General features: G+C 31.7%; 1 protein-coding gene across 1 annotated transcript in view; it reads right to left on the bottom strand.

The window, feature by feature from the left end:
• The window catches only part of Rictor (RPTOR independent companion of MTOR complex 2), a 126,080-nt gene that overhangs the window by 3,729 nt on the left and 108,212 nt on the right, over positions 1-14,139 (bottom strand). Inside the window, 30 exon segments of the mRNA XM_053743412.1 lie at positions 4,128-4,361; positions 5,082-5,166; positions 5,910-6,087; positions 8,469-8,690; positions 8,692-8,741; positions 8,743-8,763; positions 8,765-8,863; positions 8,865-8,969; positions 8,971-9,000; positions 9,002-9,056; positions 9,058-9,136; positions 9,139-9,272; positions 9,274-9,353; positions 9,355-9,445; positions 9,447-9,468; positions 10,582-10,639; positions 10,641-10,685; positions 10,687-10,716; positions 10,718-10,755; positions 10,758-10,799; positions 10,802-10,815; positions 11,306-11,339; positions 11,342-11,395; positions 11,398-11,410; positions 11,807-11,836; positions 11,838-11,900; positions 13,093-13,180; positions 13,483-13,507; positions 13,510-13,581; positions 13,584-13,590. Of these exon segments, the coding sequence (XP_053599387.1) occupies positions 4,128-4,361; positions 5,082-5,166; positions 5,910-6,087; positions 8,469-8,690; positions 8,692-8,741; positions 8,743-8,763; positions 8,765-8,863; positions 8,865-8,969; positions 8,971-9,000; positions 9,002-9,056; positions 9,058-9,136; positions 9,139-9,272; positions 9,274-9,353; positions 9,355-9,445; positions 9,447-9,468; positions 10,582-10,639; positions 10,641-10,685; positions 10,687-10,716; positions 10,718-10,755; positions 10,758-10,799; positions 10,802-10,815; positions 11,306-11,339; positions 11,342-11,395; positions 11,398-11,410; positions 11,807-11,836; positions 11,838-11,900; positions 13,093-13,180; positions 13,483-13,507; positions 13,510-13,581; positions 13,584-13,590 (2,098 nt within the window).

The raw sequence follows: 14,139 nt of genomic DNA on the forward strand, positions 1-14,139 counted from the left end.
ATTTTCCCACAATAAATAAGAATATTTGATTATTTTAAAAATCCAAGTAAAGATGTATTCAGAATTAAAGTTCAGAGTACCTTCTTATCTTCTACACTCTTCTACCCTTCCTACCCCTACCTAAATACCTTTCTTTATAGTAAATGCCATTAAAAGTTTCACATATATAATTTCAGATCTTTTGCTATTTTATCTTCTTATTCTTAGGTTAGTAGGCTTTTACTGAATTTATTATTCTATGACTTGCTCCCCACATCTTAATAAGTACGAATATAATAATCACACTTTTCTGGTTTATCTAAAGTTTACTTCATACTTTAGAATTATATTTTCTATAGTACCCATCCATAGTGAAGGTACTCCTGCAAGGGATTTTTAAAGTCAAGCAAACATCCTAGTTCAAATGCTTTTTTTGATTTAAAAATTTCTTGCGGAATTACACTAAATAATTAGAGCAAATGGAAATCAGGACATCTACGGTTATTCTTTTACAAAGTAACACTGAGCAACCAAAAAACAATTACACAACCTTAGTGCTATAAGAAATGTTGAGGCTACTGTGAATGGAGTAGTTTTCCTAATTTCTCTTTCAGTAGATCCCATCACTGATGTATAGGAACACAATTGATTTATAGGTGTTGATTTTATATCCTGCTACTTTTGCTGAATTCATATATTAGTTCTAGAAGTCTTCTGGTAGAATTTTTTGGATCTTCTAAATATAGAATCATGTCATTAGCAAATAGTGATAGTTTGAGTTCTTCTTTTCCTATTTGTATCCCTTTAATTTCTTTCTCCTAATTGCTCTGGCAAGAGTTTCAAGGACGTTGTTAAATAGAAGTGGTGAAAGAGGGTATCCTTGTTTTGTTCCAGTTTTTAGAGGAAATACTTCCAATTTTTCTCTAATTAGAATGATATTGGCCTTGGGTTTAGTACATATAGCTTTTACAATGTTGAGGTATATTCCTACTATCCCAAGTTTTTCTAGTGTTTTGAACAGGAAGGGTGCTATATTTTGTCAAATGCTTTGTCTGCATCTATTGAGATGATGATATGATTCTTGTTTTTAAGTCTACTGATGCGATGAATTACGTTGACTGATTTCCATATATTGAACCAACCTTGCATCCCTGGAATGAACCCCACTTGATCATGGTGCACTGTTTTTTTAAAATACGGTTTTGAATGCAATTTTCCTAGAATTTTATTGAGAAGTTTTACATTTATGTTCATCAGGAACATTGGTCTGAAGATTTTTCTTTGATGTGTCTTTGTCTGGTTTTGGTATCAGGGTGATAGCAGTCTCACAGAATGAGTTTGGAACGGAATAACCTGAGTATTGGTGTTAATTCTTGTTTGAAAGTCTTGCAGAACTCAGAGGAGAATTCGTTTGCTCCTGGGCTTTTCTCGATTTGTAGGCTTTCAATGGCGTCTATTTCACTGCTTGAAAATGATCTGTTCAAATCGTGTATGTCCTCCTGATTCAGTTCGAATAGTTCATAAGTCTCTAGAAATCTGTCGATATCTTCCAAGATTTTCTATTTTATTGGAATGTAAATTTTCAAAATAGTTTCTAATTATCTTCTGTATTTCAGTAGTGTCTGTTGTGATACTATGTATTTGTTTATTTTCATCAGCATATATTTTAGTAATTTTTCATCATGTACTTTAGTAATTTCAATTTTCTTTCGCTTTCTCATTAGCAATGGCTAGGGGTTTATCAATTTTATTTATTTTTTCAAAGAACTGACTTTTTGTTTTGTCAGTTTTTAAAATAAGTTTCTTTTGTTTCAATTTAATTTATTTCAGCTCTGATTTTAATTATTTCCTATCTTCTGCTTTTGGTATTGATTTGTTCTTCTTTTTCTAGGGCTTTGAAATGTAATCTTAAATGTAATCTATTTGTATCCCTTTAATTTCTTTCTCCTAATTGCTCTGGCTAGAGTTTCAAGGACATTGTTAAATAGAAGTGGTGAAAGAGGGTATCCTTGTTTTGTTCCAGTTTTTAGAGGAAATACTTCCAATTTTTCTCTAATTAGAATGATATTGGCCTTGGGTTTAGTATATATAGCTTTTACAATGTTGAGGTATATTCCTACTATCCTGAGTTTTTCTAGTGTTTATTTATTCGTTGACTTTTTATTCTTTAATGAAAAAACTCAATGCAATGAACTTTCCTCTTAGTTTTCATAGTGTCCCAGATATTTTGGTATGTTGTATAGGTATTCTCATTTACCTTTACGTATTTTTCTATTTCACTCTTGATTTCTTCTTCTATTCATTCATCTTTCAATAGTGTATTCTTTAGTCTCCAACTGTTAGAGTACATTCTATTTTTTTATTTTATCATTGATTTCTAATTTCTAATTTCATTCTACTATGATCTGAAAGAATGTAGGGTATTATCTCCATTTTTTGATATTTACTAAGAGTTGCTTTGTGGCAAAAGATGTAGTCTATTTTAGAGAAGAATCCACGTGCTGCAGAGAAGTGTAGGTTGCTTGTTGTTGGAGGAACTATTTAATAAAAAAAATTAAATCAAGAATATAGCACTTGTTTAATAGAAGTCTTTTTTCTTTAACTTTCTGGTCTTAGGACTTCCTCACTTTCTTAAAAATTGAGGACCCACAAAAGCTTATCTATTTATTTTTTTGTGGGGTATAGCCATCAATAACTACCACATTTGAGTTTCAAAAATATTAACTCATTTAGAAAAACCTTTACATGTTATCATAAATATACTTCTAAAACTAAAAAAAGTGAAAAGAATAGCATGTCTCTTGATTATAGCAAGCTTTTCACCAGCTCTAAACTTTACAACATCCTGCTTGATCCCTCTCACTGTTGATCACAATCACAATAGATTAGAACTAGCTATCACTGCCCTGCAACTGGATAATTAGGGGGTTAGCCCTTCTATTTAGTAAGTAAAATAGTATAGCAATGCTCCATATAGTAAGTGTTTTTATATTTATTTGTTGAATTTGCAGGAATAAAATCATAAGCAATGTAGCTAAATGATTATAGCCTTTTCTATTGTGTAATACAACTGATAAAAAGTTTCCAAAACTCATGAAAAGTAGTTATAAATAACAGAAAATAATTATAGCATATTCAGGACCTGGACAGGGCTGTTCATGGTGTGAAGGGCAAAGTCTAGGAATTTGTAAAATGCAGGCCCCATTGAGACATGGAACCACCGAGGGTATCAACAGTCCAGCACAACCTTATCCTTTTGTGCCACACTGGTGTGTCACCCATAACCAGTTGGGAAGCTCTAAATTAGGAGAAATTTGGAAGAAAACTATAGTCATCACTAGGTTTCTCTCAGAAAAGGCATATATAGGTCATATTTTAAAAACATATATAGTAATTTGAAATTGTTAAAATATAACACCTGTTGATACACATTTAAAATGTTCAATCTGGGGCCATTTTATTTACTCACTCCAAATACACATCGAGGATCTACTGTTACAAAGCTAAATATTAGAAATATAAAAATGAAAAGACAACAGATTGTATGTCCTTACAGAACTTACTGAGTAGAAGAGAAAAAAATACCAAGTAACAACAGCAATAATTACCAGAAGATATTTGTGTGCAAAAGGCAATGAGAGCAAAAGTGGAGTGCAACACCTGACTTCAGAGAGTCAGAGAACACTCTGTAGACATGATACTGCTGACACATAGGATGAGGACCTGCCAGATAGACCAAGTGTGTCTGTGTGTGAGCTTGTATCTGTGTGGGAAGGGGAAGAGGAAGAGGCAAGGAAAGGAAAACATGTTTTACAGGACAAGAAGTTGTTCAAAACTTCAAGCAAGTTTTAGTAATAGCACATCAACTTTAAGAGAGAATGATGAAAACCACTAGATCGATCACAGAGTCCTGTGTGTAGGGCTTAAGTAGCCAGTAAAGTATTATAAACAAATTAATCATGGGCAATAGCATGAGTGATGAATGGGAGGGATCAAAATTAGCATGTCTAAGAAACATGTCTGGCCTAAGTATGCAGCAGTAAGAATGGAGTAAGAAGAGGTCATCCACAGCGTTGGTAAATGACTGCTGACTGGAGCATATTCAAATTCAGGCGGACTTATCTCAAAGGACATAATTAATCACTCACCTGAATGACTACATATTGCACTTAGTTGGTTACTGGGCTGGAAACCCAAAATTTCAATACAGACACAATAAAGGCAGTTATCATCTGTATGCTCCTGTAGTCCAGTATCTTCTGTACTTTCTAAAAACAAAGATGCATCTGAATGGATTGAATTCATTATTTCTGTAAGACTCATTTGCTGTCGTAGCAAATGAAAAGAGTTTTTTACAAGACCTCCAGTTCCAGATGGAAGACCTGTACATAAGTAAACATATAACGATCAGATAAAGATAGTATTAACAAGGTCCCTTTTTTCAAGGTACCTTAACCCATATGAAATTTTTAAAGAAGGGAATCTAGGGATGACAACCAGAACTTTTTTTATGATTCAACACTTAATTTTAACTAGGGAGAAAAAAAAGAACACTTTGCTTAAAATTATGAAAATAATTAATGCCAGAACATATATTACTTTTAACATGGGGTTTTAAATACAAAATGGAAAACTGAGACACTAATTAATGTATCATATCAATGATCCTCAAAATATGCCTAAAGAAAAGTAATAATTCTAAGTTGTTAAAAAAAAGTCAAGATTATGAAGCTATAAAACCTGTGGCTTATATGCAATACATTCATTAAATTATAATAGTTCATAACAAAGGAAAACTGATTCTTTAACCTATGAAAATAGTGTCATAAATTTTACATGTACCACCTTTTTAAGAAACAGAAACAACAAATCTGTTTTTTGTCTTTTTGAGAGACTGGGTATTTAGTTGAAAAAACACTTTAAGTATTCCAAAAAAACAAAACCATGGTTTTAATTCTAAGTTGACTCAAAATAGTTATTTTGATGTATTTTAAGTGATCCAAGGTGGATACCAGAAATTTTACTGTCCTCCTACTAAGACAATTAATAATTTTTATTTTTCATATAATGGGAACTTTATGAGAACAAAGTCCAAGCATTACCTCCTGCATCATGGGCAAATACTCTTGAACCTCGATCATCATGTGGAGGTATGTTTTTTGTCTGAAAATAAGGAATATCCTTTACCTACAATAGATACAAATCAAGGTAAATTCTGTTATAAAAAGAAGTCCACCTAATGACTACTAAGAAAATTAAGTGAAATACAACTATAATTATTAGAGTATATAAACCTGCAATGAAAAGTTTACTAAGAAAAAGTTAAATTGTCAAAACTTGAAAGAATAACAACCCTTAAAGTTTTTCATTATATTCTTGATAAACTAAATATACACAAATAATTATTTTAGCATTTATTTAAAATGTCTTTAGACTTCTGAGCAAATGTGTATTCTTTTATTTTACCATATAACATCTAGAGATTTGTAGGTATCTCATGGGATTGGAGTTATTTTCTATGGCTGGGCACCACAAAACTTCTTTGAAAGGCAAAAACAGGATCAAAGATGAAAAAATAAGGAATAAGTCAAATAAGACCAAAAAGCAAGGTTAATAATTTATTAAATTTCTATAGATAATATACAGATAAATAAATGAAACAATATGCCAATTTAACTTGTGAAGAGAAGGGATAATGTCCTAAAAATCTGGAGGTGTAAATAAAAGAGTATGGTGTGAATAAAGGAGTATGGAATAGTTGAAAAAGGTGAATTTTCATCTTAAGATTTCTTTAGAAGAAACTGCCTCAAAAAAAAAATCATTTTTCCCAAAATTAGTGTCTACTCTTTAATTTCTAGGAAACAACTTTTACAGAATATGAAAATACAGGAAGCCAACTCATAGGGAAATAATAAAAATCATGATGATACCTGGAATATATCATTAATGTCTACTGGAAGAGCAAGACCAATGTAGTCATCTGAGCCACCATATGTAGCACTGGACACCATGGACCTAACTGAGGAGGATCGCTGCAGGGTATTTTGATTAATGGGACTTAATAAATCTTCTTTATCTAATGATGCATAACTTAAAGCTTTCATGAACCTATAATACCACAAAAAAAACTTACATTAGTTTCTAGATTCTTAATATTAATCATATGAAAATAACACTTATATCTTCAGAAAAGTAGCTAGTCAAATATTAAGCAGTACCATCATGTTTACTAAAAATATATAAACGCTTCAAAATATTATCTGTTATAGGATGATACACAAATGATCACCAGTAATGTTGTCTATTACCAACAACAACTGTTATGGTCTCCCAGGTAAAGGTGAAAAGGTAGGTTACTGGAATAACTTGACCATCTAGAAGTAAAAAAGAAACTGACGTAGAGATAGAGGTATGCAGTTCAAGGACTATTTTTGCAATCACTTGGGATTGCTGAATTTGCTATTATATAGCTAATGATATATTTATTAACGTTTAATATCATATTTAGGAAAAATAAGATCAATTACTTATCATTATTTGTGGGGTTATTACTTTAATAGTTTCATTATCGATCTAAGATATATGTAACACAGAAGGTACATCCAACACAGTGGAGTGGAACCATTCATAAACATTATAAGGGAGAGCCCAATATGAAGTACTGATATTTCTACAATGTACTCTTACTAGTAATTCCATAGCAAATAAGGCATACTGCCCATAAGATATGCCTTTGTTATATAGATTCTTTAAAAAAAATTTTTTTTTAGTTGTAGATGGACACAATACCTTTATTTTATTTATTTTTATGTGGTGCTGAGGATTGAACTCAGTTTCTCACACACGCTAGGCAAGTGCTCTACCACTGAGCTACAACCCCAGCCCCCAGATTCTTACTCATGCAACAAAATATAAAAATATTTACTTGGTATATGCTTTATATACACAAGGTACTATCCAAAATTCCATATGTATATATTTTGTTATTTGGAAATCAAGTCTTTAAAATACACTCATGTAGTCTGATAGTGAATCAAAGAATTATTTCACAAAACACAAAAAATGCTTCATAAACTATAGTTATTAAGATTATTAAAACAGAAACCATTCTTAATTTCATCTAAAAACCACTCTTAAATTTATGATTTTCATAAAAGAGGTCAGTGGTTTCCAGATTATACTGTTATACTTTTCTAACTCCAAAAACTCTTCAAAGACTACTGCAGCAGTGGGGAACAATTACTGAATTATTCTCCTTCCCAATTCCTCTTTTAACCAGTGTTGCTCCATTTTTAAAAATCTTTTCTATGTATTAGGTTTCCATAGAAACCTTTTTGTGAAAAAAGGGTCTCTCTGCTTAAAAAGCAACACTAAAAAGGCTTAAAACCACTGATCTAGTTCAATCTCCACTAGATTAGGTAACTGAAGGCTAGACATTCCAAACTCATGAACAACACTGCATACATTTGTAATCACAGGCCGTTGACAAGCATGCCTGCCTTTGTTATGCATTATGAGAGGGCCACAAAGCCAGTGAGCTTCAATTAGAACAGACATTACTGTGTAATTTTTATATTCTACAAGTGGGGACAAAATTCAAAACCTGCTACCAGGAACCCACTCCTGTATTAAATGTGTCATTATTGAAAGAAGAGTGCTTAATGTGCTTATCATTATTAAGAATTTAATGTAAGAGACAGATGGATTTCATAAAGCCACTGCCAAAGATGATATTAATACTAGCTAACTTTTATTGAGGTCTTACTATGTGTCAGACACTATTTTAGTAATGGATATATAAAAATCCATTAAATCAGTATGAATGCCAATTAAAAGCTAAAAATTTGTTTAGGAGCCACTGGCTCAGCAACAAAAATCAGTTATGGAAATTTTTACAACAAATTATATTGCATTCTTTTAAGATAAAGCTGAAGTGTTCCTTGTGAACAGTTTACGTGGTAGAAAAATCCCTGCTGAGTCCCAAGGAGCAAAATAATTCATATAGTGTCTATTAAGTGTCTACTTAATAATTACAAATACTTAAACTGAAATAATTACCTGAAATATTCAGTTATTTAAAAAAAGAACAAAAAAAAAAAAAAAAAAAAAAGAGGTCAACTTTTGGAGCCTTAAAGCGACCTACCTTGAAAAGGTTGTTTGTTATTGTAGGTCTTAAGCTCCTGATTCCCCGACATGCTTCTTTTTAAAATCGATCCTTGCAGAAGCAGAATAAATGAAAAAAAGCTGTGACTTTTTGTGTTCTTATAAAGCACGTATGTTTATTTTCAGGGCCTAATGGAGTCTGTTTTCCCCCCCCGCAGCTGCAAGAATCCATTTTCAAATCATATCGGTAACAAGGAGCTTATAGCCTACCATAGTAACAAGTTCTGAGGCTTATGTGGTGTTACTAACCTGAGTAATGTTTTACATTTAAATCTGTTGAAATGCAACCATTATTTGTTTCATTTTAAAAATAAATATTTGCTTACCTGCTTGGTGTTAGTCTGGACTCAAAACTGTTGTCCTTCATGGTGATTGTATCAGTAAACAGCACATCTTTTGCTGGAGATGCCAAAGCTTCAGAGTGAGATAAGGATGGATGCATTCTTTGCTGCTGTAATCTTTTCAATGTAGCGTAGCCAAGCATCTCTAGACTTGTATAACTGAAGTTACAATCTGCTAAACTTTTAATTGTAGCAATAGAAGGTGCTTAGGGACTGTGCTCTTCTAGGAAGTGTATGAGAAGAACCAGGAGGCACCAGGGGACACTGAGTTTGACTTGGAGAAGAGACAGATGGTTAGACTGTGGTGTCAAATAGTGGCTTGTCTTAACAGTTTTCGTACTACCACCAGTACTCATACTCCACAGTCCTGTGTCCATAGTTTGCAGCATCTACACCTACTGTCTCTCGTGAAGGACTTTGAACCATTGAACTTATGCCACTTGTTGTGGTATCTGTATTAAAACTTTGGCTACGGATCTTCATATGTTGAGCTTGTTGAACTTTCTACAACTAACCTTTTCTCGGCTTGTGTTTTCTTTGTGATTCTCTGTACAAAACTCTTGGTGAATTTTAGTCATTCTCTCCAATACTTGGAGTACTACCAATGTCATCAATGTGCTTTCCCAACAATGAAGTTTCTAATTGTAATGTTTCTGAACTGTGGATACAGGTGTAAAATCATCACCATGATTAAAGTCTACGCTGGGTTCCGTAGTGTTCTGATTCGTCTGTTGCTTGTCCTTATTTTCAGATGAACATTTTCCTCCTTTTGGATCACTGCACTACGATGTTTTTATTAGGCAAAGTAAGTGAATTTAAGATACGATTCTTCACAAGTTTACTAGAAGCAAAGAACGGAAATGAATTTTTTATCCTTGATGTGTCCAAGGTCTGTCATAAAATGCTGGCTCTGATCTTCATTGATGTCAAGGAAAAGGTACTAGTAGAACTGCTTGCCAAACGTCATCCTCCATAATGAACATACCTAGGATTGAAGGGTCAATTAATTAAAGCACACAAAAAATAAAAATTTCATTTCATTATTAGTGACATCACATTTCAGGAAAATTAAAAAAAATTAATCAGTCCCTGGGGAAAAAATTGTTTTTAATTGTGTTAAACCATTAGCCACATGAAACATGCTTCCTTGAAAACTCATTTGGATTTGAATAAAATGTAAAATTACGTCATTATGAGGAGTTCCTGTTATTTCCAAAGCAAAGCTATAAGATCAGTAAGACACAGTTACCATAACTTCCTTCTGATTTTCCAAATATTCAAGATGAAATTAAGGGAAAAAGGATACTTGAGCATGGATCTTAGTCAGCTGTACAGAGTCTATATGCTAGGCAAGCACTCTATCATTGAGGTACCTCATATCAGACCCTCCATTATTTTAAAATATATTTGCTTTAACTCAAAAATGAAGATGTGTGGCTGGGGTTTATTAGCTCAGTGGTAGAACACCTGCCTAGCACATGTGAGGCACTGGGTTCAATTCTCGATACTGCAGATAAATAAATAAAATAACTATTGATAAATAAAATAACTACTGATAACTAAAAAAATATTTAAAAAAAACGAAGAAGTGGAAATACAGTATCTCTTAGCAAATATATTCTGGTTTCAAAAAATAATCAGAAAAATGAGAGATACACTCCATTTACATAAGATCTATCAAAGTGATAAATGCTTCTGTCATGTACAACTAATTTAGAACAAATAAAATTTAAAAAATTTTAAAAGTCTCTATATCCTGAAAAATGAGTACAAAGATTAAGTAAATGGAGAAAGTACAAAAGACTTTTTAGATTTATCTTTTTCTAATGACAAAAAAGGGAACTGATTCTTCTGGCACATGCATTATTCTATCTCTGAATATAAGTCTTTCCAGAAGCTATTTAGAAAGCAAGGGGAGAAAACAATGTAGGCTGGTGGCTATACTTTGTTAAAGATACACATTATCCAAGAGTCTATCAATGCCAAATAACTATCTTAGAAAAAAAGTAAATTATGAATGCAACAAATACATTTAAGTTTTGAAATTACAAACACAAATGTTAATATTGGCTAACTTTACGTGAACTTAACCCAATACTCACTCATGGTGCGGATTCACTCTCACTATTATGCCTAGAGCTGGTTGACTCTGAGTTTCAAGCTCAGGGTGCTTGGGATAGATGAGAGCTCATTACAGAGTTGTTTCCACATCATCTGGTACCACTGGCCACAGAATGTTTTCGACTATGCCTCACAGCATCCCAGTTGTGACTTTCAGAATATCACAGCCTTGTTTGGTTTTAGCTATTAGCCCAGAACATATACACAGGTCCTGTATGTAAAAAATGCAATGATGACAGTTTACAATTTCAGGCTGAGAATTCTTGGAACAACCACAGAATAACCAATTTGCTATATGTATATCTGAATTTTCCTCAAAAAACTTTGAAAGCTGTTTAGTTTGTACAGAACAATGTACTAAAAGTACTTAGAAATAAATAAGCAGCAATAAAAGCATGCAAATCTTCCTAATGAAGGTAATATTAGAACAAAATTTTAAAACATGTTCTTAGTACAAATACAGGGTAATTTGGGCATTGAATTACTGGACTCTGTGAACACATACTGTGGTTTTTCCTTGGTTACTTAGAAGGTAATATCAATATTAAAATAAAAATGGAATAATAATATTAGAGTTCATTAAAAATCTTTGTTAGAATTTATAGTGAACTAATAGTTATGAACCACAAAATACTTCGCTTTATATCTATTTGTAAATAATAATATATGCATTAAAAAGATTTCTGGGTTAAATGACATACCCTCTGATGGAAAGAACCTCACACTGTTTTGCAGTTTTAGTATATCAGGAATCACATTTTCTTCTTGTAGCAAATTGAGACCCCAATTGATGAGCCAATATTTCCCTGGAAAAAAAAAAAAGAAAAGAAAAATACTTTAAAGAAAATACAAGGTTTATTTTAAGAGATTTGACAAGCTACCAAGAAACAAATTTAAAAACTATCCACGAAGCTATGAAGAGAAAAATCTGAAAAAAAATCTCATCTAAGGAATGTTAGGAATCAATTAATATTCTATTTATCTTAGCAAAGAGAACTAAAGTCATAAAAATAATAAAAAATAATAGTTTAACCATTTATTCTTTCAGTGTAAAAATATTTAAATTGGCAGAAAATGCTGGTCTTAGAATACTGATTAAAGCAAGTTCTAAATAAAATAATTTTAATATTTTAGTATTACTGAGACAAATGAAAAAACATCTAAAAATTGCGAAGATCTTACAGAAGTTTTTATTACAAAACCAAGGCCCAAAGAGATGCTTTCAGTTTTTGTAATTTCTTCCCATTTATCCAAATCTGGTGTTCGAACATTGTGACACAGTTCTGTAATAATATTCTAAAGAAATTAAAAAAAAAAAATCACGTAAGTAACAAGAGTGTACTTCTTAGTGTACTTCCTTATTGTATTATTAAATCTATTTAAGATTTGCTTTTAGGTTACTTCTGCACATTTAAAATTCTAAAGTAATTTTAAAGGAAAATATCTTATTAGGAAACATTAGTACATAGGTTCTGAGTTCATATTATTATTAGGCTGTGTTACCTTTAAAGGTCACTTACCCCTACCCTCCATGCCTTGATGTCCTAATCTCCAAATAAGGGATAATAACAGTATATATCTCATAAGGTTTCATGATTTAATAATTATATATAAAGTGCTTAACAAAGTATGTGGCACCTAGTATTGTAAAACATCATAATTATTATTTTACATAGAAATTAATGCTTAGATTTCATCATATTATAGATAACACTGAACAATGCATTTAAATTTTAATAAATCTATTTTCAAATATTCATAAGGGTATCTTCCCAACAGTCTTCACAGACATAATATAAAAACATGAAACTATATTATGTAAAACTTTGGATTCTTGAGATGAACACTGATACAAAAAGGAACTAAGCTGCTAGATTACTATCATTTTCACACATACGCACAAATATTTCTACAACTATTTATATCTTGAATAAGAGAAAGGTTATGTTTATTGAAAACACCAAGTTACAAGACATACAGCTATAAATACGGTGAACATACAAACTATATAAAGAATAAATTCTTGCCCAAACCCATTACATTCCATGAAGTATATGAGACTAGGGATGTTCACAAATTACACTTTCAATTTGTTGTTCACTGGTGGTAACTGAATTTGTTCAGTTTAATTTCCCAGTGAGAGCTAGAAAGAAACACTTAGTTTTTTATTATGTTTTTAAGGAGATTTTAATTTTTCCAATAAACAACAAAGGAAAGCATTTCAGCTCTTTACCGGGTTGCTTATTCTCCACAATAAGTTAGCTTTTCCAAAAGTCACACACAAAACAGGGAAATGCATGCAAGCCAGTAATATTTTTAGGGACTACAAATACAGAATGACTAAGTCAATTACAGGACAGATAACTACAAAATCAATTACACCACTGCTTTTATAACTTTTGAAAATTTTTTTTCAAAGATGATATTTTAGCAACATTAAGAATTTTTTTAATATCATAATCATTTAAAATAAGCAATTATGTTTTACCTGTACTTCCAATAAATGACAGCCTGTTTTGTGGTGTACCAGTTGTCCATAAAGGTGTACAGGCAGGTAGACATGAGGACGCTGTAATCTAGTATAAGAAAGATGTTTGAGATATCATTGCTTTATTTATATGTTAATTAAAATGTTAATAATGTACTGGATTAAATACAATTCCCCAACATAAATAAAATATGGAAGTGTGAAGGCATGAAGATTTCTCCAGAAATCTCTTACCAGCTCTCACAGTTCTGGTAAGAGAGCCCGGACTAGAAAAATGTGACCCCTATGAAACATATGAGTACGCATAAACTTAAAAGAAATTGATTATAATTTGGTTTAACTTGACAATGAGGACTAGTAATAAATTATTCCACTGATTGGACTATATACCTTTGGTTACTCCGACGAACATATTATCACCATCAATAGGCTTCCGATATGTAGTTAGTGCCTCATTAAGTTGTTCTTCAATCAAGTCAACATATTTGAATTATATTCCTAGAAGATAATACTTTTAAATTGTATACAGTTTCATAATGACATTCACAAAACATTGGTTAGGTACTTAACAAATTTCAGAAGAATGAATATGAGAAAAATAAAAAGAATCTGTTCAGAAATTTAAAATTTTTGGAAGAGGATAGCAAGAGTATTATGAATGCAAATGTTCTATCACATCCCAAACCTTCTGCTTGTAATTTTCCCTTGTCAATTAATGTTTTGGGGTACAAATGAGTAAATAAATATTTTTTATCTTATTTGAATTCTTTTCCCTTTAAAAAAGTATCTCTTTGTGTTAAACTATGAAGATATTCAATAGAAATTTTAAAAGGAAATCAAATGATGCTATCATTTCAACACCATTAAGATGCTTCTCCCAACTGATGTAAATCAGGTCAAATATAAAAAATATTTTCTTCTAACACTTGAAGAACTACTTAAATCCTTTAAACTAAGCCCATTGCACTGCTGTCTTTATTACAAAATATCTCCACTTCAAACTTCAAGAGGGATCAGTGGAACCTCTGTGGAAAGCAATTTGGCAGT

The sequence above is a fragment of the Sciurus carolinensis genome, chromosome 6 (genome assembly GCF_902686445.1).
Source record: "Sciurus carolinensis chromosome 6, mSciCar1.2, whole genome shotgun sequence".
Lineage (NCBI taxonomy): Eukaryota > Metazoa > Chordata > Mammalia > Rodentia > Sciuridae > Sciurus > Sciurus carolinensis.